General features: G+C 40.5%; 3 protein-coding genes across 4 annotated transcripts in view; 1 reads left to right on the plus strand and 2 right to left on the minus strand.

Annotated features, from left to right (window-relative positions):
- Positions 1 to 557: 557 nt before the first annotated feature.
- Positions 558 to 3,567, minus strand: dnph1 (2'-deoxynucleoside 5'-phosphate N-hydrolase 1). Its single transcript, NM_001304183.1, is given in 4 exon segments — positions 558 to 842; positions 2,645 to 2,755; positions 3,087 to 3,158; positions 3,304 to 3,567. Coding segments are annotated over 4 exon segments (438 nt in total). The 5' UTR covers positions 3,440 to 3,567; the 3' UTR covers positions 558 to 723.
- Positions 3,568 to 3,597: 30 nt separating this feature from the next.
- mea1 (male-enhanced antigen 1) lies at positions 3,598 to 8,405 on the plus strand. Of its 2 annotated transcripts, XM_010896234.5 has the most exons (5): positions 3,621 to 3,706; positions 4,961 to 5,006; positions 5,826 to 6,144; positions 6,654 to 6,762; positions 7,433 to 8,405. In XM_010896234.5, exons 3-5 carry the CDS (start codon positions 5,857 to 5,859, stop codon positions 7,594 to 7,596), a joined length of 561 nt encoding a protein of 186 aa, XP_010894536.1. In that variant the 5' UTR covers positions 3,621 to 3,706; positions 4,961 to 5,006; positions 5,826 to 5,856; the 3' UTR covers positions 7,597 to 8,405. The 2 variants fall into 2 exon arrangements, with proteins under 2 accessions (XP_010894535.1, XP_010894536.1); XM_010896233.4 differs by lacking the exon at positions 4,961 to 5,006 and having other exon boundaries at positions 3,598 to 3,706.
- The window catches only part of ppp2r5d (protein phosphatase 2, regulatory subunit B', delta), a 31,703-nt gene continuing 26,274 nt past the window's right edge, over positions 8,282 to 13,710 (minus strand). Inside the window, exon 18 of the mRNA XM_020047421.3 lies at positions 8,282 to 13,662. Within this exon, the coding sequence (XP_019902980.1) occupies positions 13,525 to 13,662 (138 nt within the window). The 3' untranslated portion in view covers positions 8,282 to 13,524. The remainder of the gene's footprint in view (positions 13,663 to 13,710) is intronic.

The following is a 13,710-nucleotide window of genomic DNA, read 5'->3' on the forward strand; positions in this document are numbered from 1 at the left end:
ATTAAAGTCAATTTTTATGATTGTGGAAATTTAAATTTCCAACTAGCAAATATCCCACAATGCTTCATTTGAAAGTATAATTGTTCTAAACCCCCATCAGCCTCTGCATTTCAGGACTGAACACTAGATGTTCAGAAACTCTGGAGACACTCCTGAAGTGACAGCAAGCAAACTGGTGTGAGACAGATAAATTCACAAGCCCAAGAGCCTTTAGAGTGGCAGATGTACAGTATAGACCCCAAGACTGAAATACTGTGACAGACTCAGACTTTGATTGCCTCAGTAGAAATATAACTCATTCACCAGCTCTGGCATGTTTCTACTGCCTCTGTAAGAAATATCTCACTGTGTCAATCATCTGTCAATATTAGGACATCATTCAGTTTTATGTGAAAATAATCCTGCATTGGTTTTAAAGGGGTGAGAGTGACACCCTGTGGACAAAGAGAAACCTGCATCTTCCGATGCAGAAAGCTAGAAGGCAGACAATTCACTGTGCATGGTAGCTATGATTTTTGCTTTATAAGGACTTCAGAAAAAAGACAAGACACTTGCTTATGTAGAAAATGTATTCAAAACACATTAAACCCAATATTTCTTTTTTTAATGTAAAGTAATCTATTTTTGTATGAATGTGTCCATTGAGAAAGTCATAGAACAAAGGCAGCAAACATATCTAATGCTGAACATTTGAATGCACCTTTGATATTCAGTTCGACTGTCTCAGTCTTTTGAGAGTCCTTTGAAGTATTCTTCCAGGATTCCCTCTACCTCCTCCTCTTTGTAGTCTCGCACCTGGAACAGGGACCCATCAACTGCCCCTCTGACCATGGCAGACAATGCTGGATGGGAAGAAGTGACATATAAGATCAATAACTACAGTGGGACAGCTGTTTCTTATTAGGCAAGTGTGTAGGTTTTTACAATTAGTGCTCAGAGAAAAGAGCTATCAGTTGTCTAGTCTTGATTTTAGAATTTGCAGTTGATTGCAGGTGTCCAGAAATCCAAGGATCAATGAGGTGTCAATTCAGGGCTATTTAGATAATTCATTGATCCATTCATTTTTATTGTGATTAATCAATTAATCAGATAAAATAAATATTCCACGATTAAATGCAAGTGTTTTATTTATTATAATTTATTACATAACATTAATGCACAACTCAACAAGCATTCTAAAAAAAAAAAACGTATAGCATGATGTCTAACAATTTTTTTCTCAGCTCTGTTACACGTACAGTTGTGCTCAAGAAATTGTGAAATTATGGCACTGATTCTGAAAATATGACTGATCATGCAAAACAACTGTATTTTATTTAAGGATAGTGAACATGCACTGAGCAGGCTAGATACTGAGCCATGGGGAGCGGAGAACTGTCAAAAGACCTGCGTAACAAGGTAATGGAACTTTATAAAGATGAAAAAGTATATAAAAAGATATCCAAAGCCTTGCAAATGTCCAGTCAGTACTGTTCAATCACTTACTAAGAAGTGGAAAATGTGGGGATCTTTTGATACCAAGCCAAGGTCAGGTAGACAAAGAAAGATTTCAGCCAAAACGGCCAGAAGAATTGTTCGGGATACAAAGAAAAACTCACAGGTAACCTCAGGAAAAATACTGTCTGCTCTGGAAAAAGATGGTGTGGTTGTTTCAAGCAGCACAATACGACGATCCTTGAATAAGAATGACCTGCATGGTCCAGTTGCCAGAAAGATGCCTTTACTGCGCCAATGCCACAAAAATGCCCAGTTACAATATGCCCAACAACACCTTGACATGCCACACAGCTTCTGGAACAATGTAATTTGGAGTGACGAGACCAAAATAGAGCTTTATGGTCACAACCATCAACACTATGTTTGGAGAGGGGTCAACAAGGCCTATAGTGAACATAATACTATCCCCACTGTGAAGCATGGTGGTGGCTCACTGATGTTTTGGGGGGGTGTGAACTCTGGGGAATAAGGAATCTTGTGAAAATGTATGGCAAGATGAATGTAGCATGTTATCAGAAAATACTGGCAGACAATTTGCATTCTTCACCACTAAAGCTACACATGGGACGCACTTGCACTTTCCAGCACGACAATGACCCTAAGCACAAGACCAAGTTGAATCTCCAGTGGTTACAGCAGAAAAAGGTGAATGTTCTGGAGTGGCCATCACAGTCTCCTGACCTTAATATCATCAAGCCACTCTGGGGAGATCTCAAACATGCGGTTCATGCAAGAAGACCAAACACTTTGCATGACCTGGAGGCATTTTGCCAAGACGAATGGGCAGCTATACCACCTGCAAGAATTGGGGACCTCATAGACAACTATGACAAAAGACTGCACGCTGTCATTGATGATAAAGGGGGCAATACACAGTATTAAGAACTAAGGGTATCCAGACTTTTGAACAGGGGTCAGTTCATGTTTTTCTTTGTTGCCATGTTTTGTTTTATGATTGTGCCATTCTGTTATGACCTACCGTTGAATGTGAATCCAATAAGAAATAAAATACTCTTGTTTTCTTTACAAATGGTACATATATTACCAATTCTAAAAGGGTATGCAAACTTGAGCATAACTGTAGATCACAATCAATGATGCACAAAATAAAGGGTAATTATTCCTCAAAATCAATCTTTAATCTTACATTTTCCAGAGGAGGGCTGGAAAAGACAGAGGATCTTCTTGCGCATGCCGCGAGCGCTTCCCAGTTCATACCCAACTCCAAGAGAGGGCTGTGTCACTTCAGCTATTATTACTTCGTATCAAACAAGAGTAACATTTAGCTAAAATCATTGTGTACTGTAGCAACAAACACTCTTTTAGCTTTAAACATGAAAACGAATGCAAATACAGAGATAAAAACTTTGCTATTCCATAAAAAATGTATTTAAAGCTAGAATCCAAAACTAAAACATTAACAAAGGAGTCACTTTTTAAACCACAAACAGTCTGATCTATGAGGACTGGCATTCCATTAGTCGTTATACTAAACAGTTTTAATTATTTAAACTAATACTGACAAAATATAAATTCCTAATGTACATACGTCCACCAGGGCAAAGACATCCTAACTTAGGCAACCTTACCATCAGACATCACAAGCCATTCCATATCTCGATCGTGGATAAACTTATCCCCGTCCTGCACAGCATCCTCACCTAAGACAATAGAGGTGCCGGATTCCAGCAATCATTGACAGTTACACAATCATAATGAAATAATATTTTTTGAAGCACGTTGTATTAATTCACAATTTACAATCACAAATTCTTACAGGAAAAAAGAACCAAGGACACCGCTCACCTCTTTCTGACAGATCACTGTGACTCACGTGCTCTGTCAGAACTTCTCCATATTTCTGTAATGTCTGCACAATTCTTTGATAAATAATCACATCCTGTCTACCTCCCCGAATACTGCCACAGAAATATATATGCATATCTTAACTGTTCAGAACACCGACAGAGAAAAATATGCCTAAAAATATATTACAAGCGTGTGATTTGTTGCATTTATGTGAATGCATCTATAAACCGCTTACGCGTATATGGTGCCACCTCCTGGTACACATACTGGCGCGAAAAACACGATGACGTCATTTTCGTCGATTTCCGTTTCCTCGACGTAACAGGAACAGGAACTACAACAATATTAACATTTTCTGGTAGTGGACCACCAAAACGTTGAAATAAAACAAACTTTCAAGGTTAGTGAAATGACACGATATTATTACACACCATAATATGTTAAGGGTTTATAGAGCTCTCACTTCATGCATGAATTGTGTCCTTCATCTGGCAGTCTGACACCTTATGAACTGGTAGCTAAAACCGGCTAAAACAGCTAGCTAGCTAGCTGACGACGTCGTTGAGAAGTTAGCTTGCAGATTGGTCAATTCAATCGTGTTAAGGAGTCCAGAACTAGAAGTAGATGGGAGCTAACTATTAAGATTCGCCTCTCTGTGTTGCCATGCTCGTCCACCATTTGCTTCGAGAAAATAATTCGTTATTATTAGCTAGTTAACGTTACATGACATGTCTAATGTAATCAGTTGTGTTTGCTTTGGATTAGATCAAAAACATGGAATTGCTGGGGTTCCTTAGGAGAGGGTCGAAGACCTCTAAACTAGTTAAACACCGACAGTTAATAACGTTAGCCTGCGTCATTTTACTGAGGGGATACTCACAATCACAATTAGCCAGTCCTGTATCAAAACCCATTTGTAAGTTAAAATATGGATTTTCACATAACTATCACGATTACAGCCACTGAGCATTGTACGAAGATCCGTAGTACGGCTAAATAAATGTTTTTTTCAAGGTTAGTGAAATGACACGATATTATTACACACCATAATATGTTAAGGGTTTATAGAGCTCTCACTTCATGCATGAATTGTGTCCTTCATCTTTGTCACTGCCACCCACAGTTTGGCTGATCCAGCAACAGAATAGGATCCCAAGAGATAATTGAATGTATAAGCTTTATTGAATTTGGGGATTTATAGATCTTGATTAACAGAATTGCTCTGTCAGTCCATATTTTGAATAGTATTAAAAGTATTTCATCTGATGTTCCTTTAATAGTAAATCCTGTTGGAGATTCCTGAGCTCAGAAAACCTGTCATAACAAGCATATGCATAATCCAAAGAATGTATATTTCATATCAGTGATAAAGCATTTTAAAATAGTTGAGTATATCCTGTTTTCTCAATCGGTCTTGTGAAAACAGGGCATGTTTCTCAAGACTGATTGCACTGGCAACACAGTGCCAGGGGGGTTTAGTGTTTTTGAACTGAAGCTTTGACGTTTTTATTAAATAAATAATAATGTCATGTTGGAGCTTCATCCTGCCAAAACCAATTGTCACTCATTTCTGGAGTTTAATCAGCTGTGTGTAAGATTGCTATTCTGGGGAGAACTGATGGTAAGCCAGTGCCTTTTTACAAACTTGTTATAGCCCAGAGCATGTAGGACCCCCTCCTGGCGGACAATGAACTGAAAACGTAAGTCCCAGACGGCTTCTAACTGTGACAGATTTGTAAATGTGTGTTTTAAACAATATGGGATTGCTAGGCAGATAAATTAATTGTATTTCTTGTTACATTTCAAATTGTTTAGTTGCAGCTGCTGTCAGATTAGATTATAAATAAGCAGATATTGTTTGCAAACTAATTAGTTTTTAGGTTTGTTGAGCACAGACTCCAGTTACATATTATTTTTCTTCAAAGCTGCTTATAATAACAATCAGTAATCAACAAATTGAAATAATTCTTGCTCTGTGCATCTAATCAAGTCATTTTCTTGTTCATTGTTGCCAGCCGTTGACATGCAATTAAATTGAATGAGTCACTCAATCATTTTTGGATTTACTGAGCTGAATCTCTGTGTATGTTTTGCTTCTATCAATAATCAGTTACATTCAGTTCAGTTCCTTTAATTCTTACACCATTCATCATTTATATGCATATTTTTCCTTTCTAAGGCTGCCTGCAGCCTGGTGTATTATTATATCTAAGTGTACATGGTATGAGGAAGGGTTCATGTGAGCTTTAGTTCTGAATATCAATGGCACAAATGAGGCACTTCCCCTTTAACACTGCGGCTGGTTCAAGCATCTTCAGCAGCTGCAGTTTGTTGAAGATTTATTTATCTTTGGGGGAATTTCATAATGCAGCAAAGTTTAGTAGTCACAAACAAATACGAGCAATGCTTCCTTTCAGGTGAACAATGAACATACGTCACAAATGTACAAGCCACAGCCAAACAGTAAGGATTGCATACAGTGTTGACGTTGATTTTCTTCCCCTCAATACACTCCCAAGGAGGGCTTGTGTCTGAGTGAGGCGTCCGTGGATGGAAGTGGAGATAGCGTTCGAGATGGGTCCTGAGAGAATCTTACCGAACTCTGAGGAGGAGCTGGGACAGGAGCGGCCCTCGGACGGCGGCGTGGCCGAGGTAGGGGGCGAGTGGAGCGGGGATGAAGATGAAGGCGGTGTGGGAGGTGAAGAGGAGGAAAATGGAGGGTACTATTACCAGCCGCTAAACCAGGACCCTGATGGACTAAATGGCGCACCTGGAGATCAACCTGAGGACATGCCCCCAGTAGCAGAGCAACTGCAAGCGGTCCAAGAGCGAATAGAGGTACCTGCTGCTGTAAACAAAATATGACCTGCCGCTGTAAACAAAATATGACCTGCCGCTGTAAACAAAATACGACCTGCCACTGTATACAAATTACGACCTGCCACTGTATACAAATTACGACCTGCTGCTGTAAAGAAAATACGACCTGCCGCTGTATACAAATAATGACCTGCCGCTGTATACAAATAATGACCTGCCGCTGTATACAAATAATGACCTGCCGCTGTATACAAATTACGACCTGCCGCTGTATACAAATTACGACCTGCCGCTGTATACAAATTACGACCTGCCGCTGTATACAAATTACGACCTGCCGCTGTAAACAAATTACGACCTGCCGCTGTATACAAATTACGACCTGCCACTGTAAACAAAATACGACCCTGTGCAGTAGTTCTTGTCATCGTATGTTCATCGCATACATAGAGAAGGGTCAATGAAATGTCTGTTTTCGCATTACTTGACAAGACCCTGATCAAACTGTCTCGACCCCCACCCCCCAGTCGATGGGCTTGCACCTCCCCCAGCCCCCACCTGAGGACAGTGATGCGGAGGAGGATCCGGAAGCAGCCGCTGCCCAACGCAGCGCAGCATCCATCCCGATGGATGAAGGTGAGGACCCCAGCCTGACTCGGTTCATCTAAAGTCACACAACGTACTCAGAGTGCCTAACGTAGGCTAGGCACGGCGTACACACTGATCCGCAAATTTAGTCTATCCTCACCAGACGAGATGATGACAGGCAGGCCAAATGGCTGAGTTGAAATGAATCCAGTATATAAAGATGTGAAAACAACTCTGAGATAGTTATGTGAAACGTTCACAGACATTGAGTTGACTTGGTGACTTTGCTGCCTTTTGTTTTCCCTGAAACACAGGTGGATATTTGTAAAATGTTGACATGGCGTCGTACCTTATCATGTGTTTCTCTACTCCGAGGAGTAATCCATTGAAAAAAGGGGAAACCAATGTCGTTTTTCTGTAAATATATTTAAATAAATCCTTATCCTTCCCTTTCTCTTGACATTAGTGGGGTAATTTTTTGGAGTCAACCGATGATGGCCAGATAAAGGACTAGGTTCTATTTGAACGCATGGCAACGCAGATGCACATGAGCAGTTTACATTTATTTTGCGATGCTCGCACAGTGTGGCCACTATAGTCTGCATGTAAGAAGTGATCGTAGTTCTTACTGCTCCATTACAGTGTAGCTCACAGACTTCTTGGACCATGAAGTCTCAATGTAATGTTTTGTGCTGACGTGACCTCTTGTGTGCTTCAGATCACGTGGAGCTGGTCAAGAGGACAATGGCAGCAGTTGCCCTGCCCACTCTGGCTATCCCAGCCTGGGCTCAGCAAATCTCAGATGACCAGTGGAAGGACATGGTTCAGCAGACGCTCCAAACCCGCCAAAGCTCAGAAGGCCTGAGGCTTGAACGGAAATAAGACTGAATTACCGCATAAGACTTACCTATTTTAACTGTGCTTTTCACCGTCACACTTCATTGGAGTTTGAACGTACGTCCTGAGCAGGTCATAGGTCCAAGGCATGTCAGTTCTCAAGAGATGATGAAATCCCCTCTATGTCCTTTTCCTATTAGATTAGCAGATCTCTCATGATGATGTTTGAAAGAAGCCTTTGGGTATTCACTACTTCTAACATGGTGCTTACGGCCCTTGATAGATTTGTGGTCAAATTAGTCTGGTTACTATTTGTTTTTCAGATCAAGCTAATTGACTGCTTCTGCTCAGAAATCTATGTAGTTGTATTTATACTGTACTTGTGATGCTCAGTGTTAGTTGGCTCCAACGACAGGAACACTGATCTACATGAACCAAGAATATCCCCTGCCCAGGTTTTCTGAAATATTCCGTTGTACAGTCATTCCACCCTTTTCAACACCAGATCGCCTTGGTTGTTTTTTTGTTTTCTTTGCCATGATTACCATATTCATATTGCAATAAGTTTAATCATTGTCTTTGTTTAATTTAATGTGCATATGATTATCCATAAGAAATTAGAATTAGTGTTTTGTAACAAATTCTGCATAGTGTCCTCAGCTTGGTCAATCAATGATGGATACAGTGCTTTGATCATGAAGATTCCCAAACTCAATGGATGTCAAACATGTCCACTTTATTTTTGACTTTATTTTGTTCTGTACATACATGAACATCTGTACAAAATATGACTTTAATACTATGTAATGCTCTACCTAATTAAAGTACAACATATGTACATTATGACCTGGAAAGCAGCTTAAGATTATTGTCAGAACTGGGCAGGGGCAGAGGAGGGAGGGAGGGGTGGGTGGGGGGGACTGGAGAGCCTTTGTTTCAAAATGTCCTCTTCAGTTGGTGTGTGTGTGGCTGCTGGACAAACCTCAGGACAGAACCATGTCATCACTCCACAAACATGGTGTGTAGTGACCCGGTATGACACTCCCTCTGGCGGAGTCTGGAACGTCTTAACCGTTACCTTTTGGAATGCATTTGTTTTAGTCAAGTGAGAGAATAGTATTACATTCATTCTTATGACTTATTCATTGTAACGTATTCAGACTTCACTGAATCGCATCGCCAGTTTCAATGCTTTGTTTGTTGTTACCCTCTAATCAGGGACTGACTTAGACCTGGGACACGAGGTGTGTGCAAACTCAGGTTGAAAATAAAACTAAGGTTTTAGACCTCATAGGGCAACATGTGAATACCCCAAGAGGATGAGACATGCCCAATCCAATCTCAGCGGATGAGATTTTGATTCCATTGAGGGCCAATGTAGAGATAATCGCTACTATGATTACTGAGCACAGTACTTGCATAAGATAAGTATTTCTATGTTTACGGGATAAACAGATTTACAGTTAGGGTTCCAACTCTGATTATATACAATTGTGGTCAAAAGTATTGACCCCCTTGCACTTTACTCCAATAATATACCATTTCTTCTAGAAAACTGTTGAAATTCTTGACTCTTTTAGTATCCACATTTGTATTGCTTTGGTTTACAGTGGAACCCAACCCCCAGAAATTGATAATTTATTCAACCTTTTCTTATTCCAGAAATAAATCCTATAACGGCCCAGACAATATTATTGGCACCGCTAGAAGTACTTGGAAACCATTTGATTTCAAACAGATGATTCTCCTCTTGGGGAATTTGGAATTAAACGCACCTGTGGTGAGTTGCAAGTGCCTGAAATAGGAAAATCACTTCAACTAATTTGAATAGAGAAAATAACTTATTCTCATGCTTTATGTCACCTTGTATCACAATGAGCATGGAGTAAAAAAAACAGAGAATTGTCTGAGGAGGTCAGCACTAGATTGTAGCCAAGCACAGACAATCTGCAGAGAACTTGATGTTCCTGTTACCAAGAAGTATAAGGCCCAAGCCACTGTAGCTAACATCCCTGGACGCGATCACAGCAAAGGATGTTAAGAAAACACCTTGATCAACTGCCTCACAGAGCCACGCTGACCTTACGACACAAGAAAGAATATTTTCAACTCTCACTTTCCTTCATTGACTTGGTAAAACACAGTTGTATGATAGCAGACCCGCTAATGAGAGAAAAACATGAAAAAGCTTGAATGTAGTTTAACAAAACCCACCTGAACATGACCCTTCTGGGACCATCTGTGGACAGATGAGACCAAATTCAAGCTTTTTGGTAAAGCACACCCTCTCTTTATGTTTACAGAAAACGAAATTAAGCTTTTAAAAAACACCTTCCCTACAGTCAGACATGGAGGTTCAATTATGTTTTGGAGTTTCTTTGCTGCCTCTTGCTCTAGGTGCCTGGAACATGTGCCTGGCATCAGGAGAATACCAAGGAACTTCTGAACGCACTGTCAAACCCAGTGTCAGAAAGCTGGGTCTCCGTCAAATGTCAAGGGTGTTTCAGCAACACCATGTCAAACTTTCAAAAGCAGCCAGGAATGGTTTGAGAGAAAATGCTGGACTTTTCCGAAATGGCCAGCAATGAGTCTCAATCTAAAGTCTATTGAAAACCTGTGGAAAGATCTGAAAACAGCAGTTGGGAGGCACCCTTCAAATATGCACAAGACAAGGGGTACACACTGCCAGTACAGAGGTGCAGGAAACACATCCATAGTTATAGGAACCACTTATTTTGGCCAAAGGCTGTCCTATAAAATATTGAGTCTAGGGTGTCAATTTTGTGAATGCCATCTGTTTTCATATTTAAAGGGGAATTAGGGTTTGAATCAAAACCTACAGTTATATATTAACAGTGACATGAAATATTGTGGTCAACAACTATAACAATGTTGATCAACAACTTTGATCAATTTCAACTTTTTTTAGCAACAGTATGAGTCATCTGAAGAAAGTGCAAGGGTGCCAATACTCTAGAACACACCTGTAAGCAGCTCCAAACAGCTTAACTGTAACATGGTGTTCATAGAAAGACCCTATGGCTGACACCCATTTAACCAGCATGGATGAGATGACCAGTCATTTTGCCCAGCAGCCTAGGAGAAGTGAGTTAATCCCTGCTGTTCGAGTGATTGAAAGCTCAGTAGACGAGACCATACGACAAAGAAATTATGACTTTGTGAAGCAAGTGGGGAAATAAAACCAAAGGAGGCGTTCTCAGAGATGTTTGAAGTGATTAGTCTGATAAACCTACAAGACAAGGGGGTGAAACCCTAAGCAATATACAGTACAATATCATACAGTACACAAATATTTGCAACAGTAACCACAGGCTTTCCTTTATCTTATATAATGGGCCTGAATGAAGCAAGTCTCTTTTTTCATCTGTAGATAGTCCTAAACGGAGGATTGTTTTGCGCACTTCCATACACTTTAAGTGCATTTGTTTCTTAATTGTTAAAAATATTGCTTAGGCGGTTGAAAGAAACTGTAGAGCACAATCTAGTACAGAGACCTACTTAAAGCCAGACAAGAAAAGGGAATACGATATTTTGTAGAGATTCCCTACACTTACAGTGAAATAACCCTTTCCTTTCTGCAATGTTGCCACCTTTGCAGAGGAGCAATTTCATCAGCAAGTCTAACAGGTAAGAAAGAAAGGCCAGAAGATGCTACAGAGTTATAACTGTAGACGCAAAGTTGATGTTAGCCACAGGGGCAGAAACACTAATGAACACAACCATGAGTAAGGAAGGAATGGATAACTTGTCCAACCAACATGACTTCCAGAGTGTAGACAGGAGAGTGAGAATACAATCTTTAACAAGCAAAAAAGAATGGACGGATAGTGAATCAGGTTATGTCTGTCTTTCCTAATAACCAACATCTTTAGGATAACATTATGTAACACCATTTTTGTTCCTGGGTAGTAAGTGTTATTTTGTAATTGCTTATGCCTAAAAAGTATAGAAAATGGCTATTATTCCCCACAAACGTGCTTTTGTGACCAGGACAGTGATTTTTTGAAAATCACATATTTCCAATGAGAAAATAGGCAAATTGGGGTCTTTTTGTTCACATAGTCAGAAAATAATAACATATGAATTCAAATTAACATGTATTTAAACTAAAGTCATACAAAAATTACTACAAAAGATTTAGGAATAGTTTTTCGAGATTTACGATTATACTGTAAATCACTTTTACGAATCAGCCCCCAAATGTAGTCTCCCATCATGTTCTCGTTATACTGTCCTTGGCAGCGGCATTCAAAATCCAGTATATCCTTGTGGAGGTGCTCGCCTTGCTCCTCTGAGTACGCTACCATGTTCTTCTTGAATTTATGAAGATGAGCATCAAGGATATGGACTTTGAGGGACATCCTACAGCCCACTTAGTTTTTGGCCTTGTGATTGCCCAGGAAGCCCTGTCTATCTTGAATATGCTGGAAAATAGGTACATTTCCAAATATCACTGTCCTGGTCACAAAAGCAAAGTTTGTGGGGAATAATAGTAATTCTATATACTTTTGAGGTATAAGCAATTAGGGAAAAAAACCTTAATACTCCAAAAAAGAGTATAGACAATTCAAGCCTGAGATCTTCCACACATTGGTCTTTTAACCAATCACATCAGATATAATTGGCAAGAGCTGATATGATTGGTCAGAAGACAAGTGGAAAAATATCAAAATTAGCCTGTGTACATGCAGCCTTTTTGACAGAATGAATTATTTTCCTAACAGATGCTCTATTACATGTTCAGACATTTGTTCACAATTCATTCTCTTGTAAGGACATTTGGACAATAGCTAATATATCCTTGTTTTGTATCTTAAGTACTTTAATGGACCGGCCATCAAGGGGGGAAAAACTAAGTTGTATCAGTTTTGTAAACTACAAAACACAGATCTTAAAAATGGAGTAAAACCAACTTGTACACAGTGTGAGCAGCTAAGTCTAAAACTAAGTGATTGTTTTCATTGATTCTGACGTCCGCCAATAATCTAAGGTCACAATCCTGCTATTAGCACATTACTAACCAACAGGGAGGATGTTGTTCAAAAGATGCTGTAAGGCGATGACTTAAAGGACGCAAAGAGGTGGCATTATGTAGATAAAACTACAGCATGAAACCAGCAAAAAAAAAAAAACATTTAATGGAGGAGACTGACATCCAGCAAATCATTAAATTCAGATAAAGGCAGCAATCTCGATTTGTAGTGTTCTTGTTGTCATTGCCCTGCCAGAGTTTTGTCCAAGACTTGGTATTTCCGAAATGCACTACGCTCTATGGGCATGCTGTTTCTAAGCAGCTAGCCGTTTCTACGTTCTATGGGCCTGACCTGACAGATGGCTGTTTTTGAAGAGCAGAACTACTACTTCAACTGGACTTCCAGCAAGACAAAAGCACGTCTATCCGCCGTACCCACGACCCCTCCAAGCTAGCAGGAGGACCGGTCACACTAGCGCTCTCTGTCGGTAAACCAAAATAGTCTTGTTTTACTTGGGCTTTACCCGGCCGAGTCAGCGTGCTATCTGGCCTTTTGGCGCAGCAGATCTCAGTGGGATGAAGGGACATGAGGACAACCAGAACCGGTCCAAAAGGACACTGAAACAAAACAAAGAAACATGCTTCACCGACGGTTGACGCTTACACTTAATACTGTCATGTCGTTATTGTCCTTGTGCTGCCTAATGACCGGCGGCCCACTGTGGTCAAGTCTGTGTGAGTAGTTTTGTGCAAAATGGAAAGACAACAGGTGTGTGAGTGTGTTTCTATATTTCTACGTTCCTGTGTGCGTATAGGAGAGTATGCGTGATGGTCCTGGTTTTCGGTAGACAGGGCTCTCCGGCAGAGATGGAGGGGTCAAGGGGGACATGTAGAAGAGGGGATGATCAAGGTTACGGCAGGCGATTGTTTGGATGAGAAGTGGGGAGGGGTCGGGAGCCGAGCGTGCCGCCGCTCCCTGGTCAGAGGGCCTCCTCGTTGGCCGTCAGGTACTCTTCCGCTCTCTTGTGCTGCTCCAGGGCTTTTATAGTGTACACATCCTGTGGCAGCTCCGACTTCCGCCGCATCAACACCTTGTCTTTCTTGATGTCCTTCATCCCCTGTGGAACCCAATGAGATGAGACTGCTAGTTCAAGATTCAATACAGC

This window comes from Esox lucius, chromosome 6 (genome assembly GCF_011004845.1).
Source record: "Esox lucius isolate fEsoLuc1 chromosome 6, fEsoLuc1.pri, whole genome shotgun sequence".
NCBI classification, from domain to species: domain Eukaryota; kingdom Metazoa; phylum Chordata; class Actinopteri; order Esociformes; family Esocidae; genus Esox; species Esox lucius.

Excerpts from the sequence above, each read along its gene's own strand:
- mea1 (XM_010896233.4), top strand. The coding sequence starts at position 5,857 with ATGGAAGTGGAGATAGCGTTCGAGATGGGTCCTGAGAGAATCTTACCG. Across the intron at positions 6,145-6,653 it reads CGGTCCAAGAGCGAATAGAG|TCGATGGGCTTGCACCTCCC; the intron begins GTACCTGCTGCT and ends CCCACCCCCCAG. Across the intron at positions 6,763-7,432 it reads ATCCATCCCGATGGATGAAG|ATCACGTGGAGCTGGTCAAG; the intron begins GTGAGGACCCCA and ends TGTGTGCTTCAG.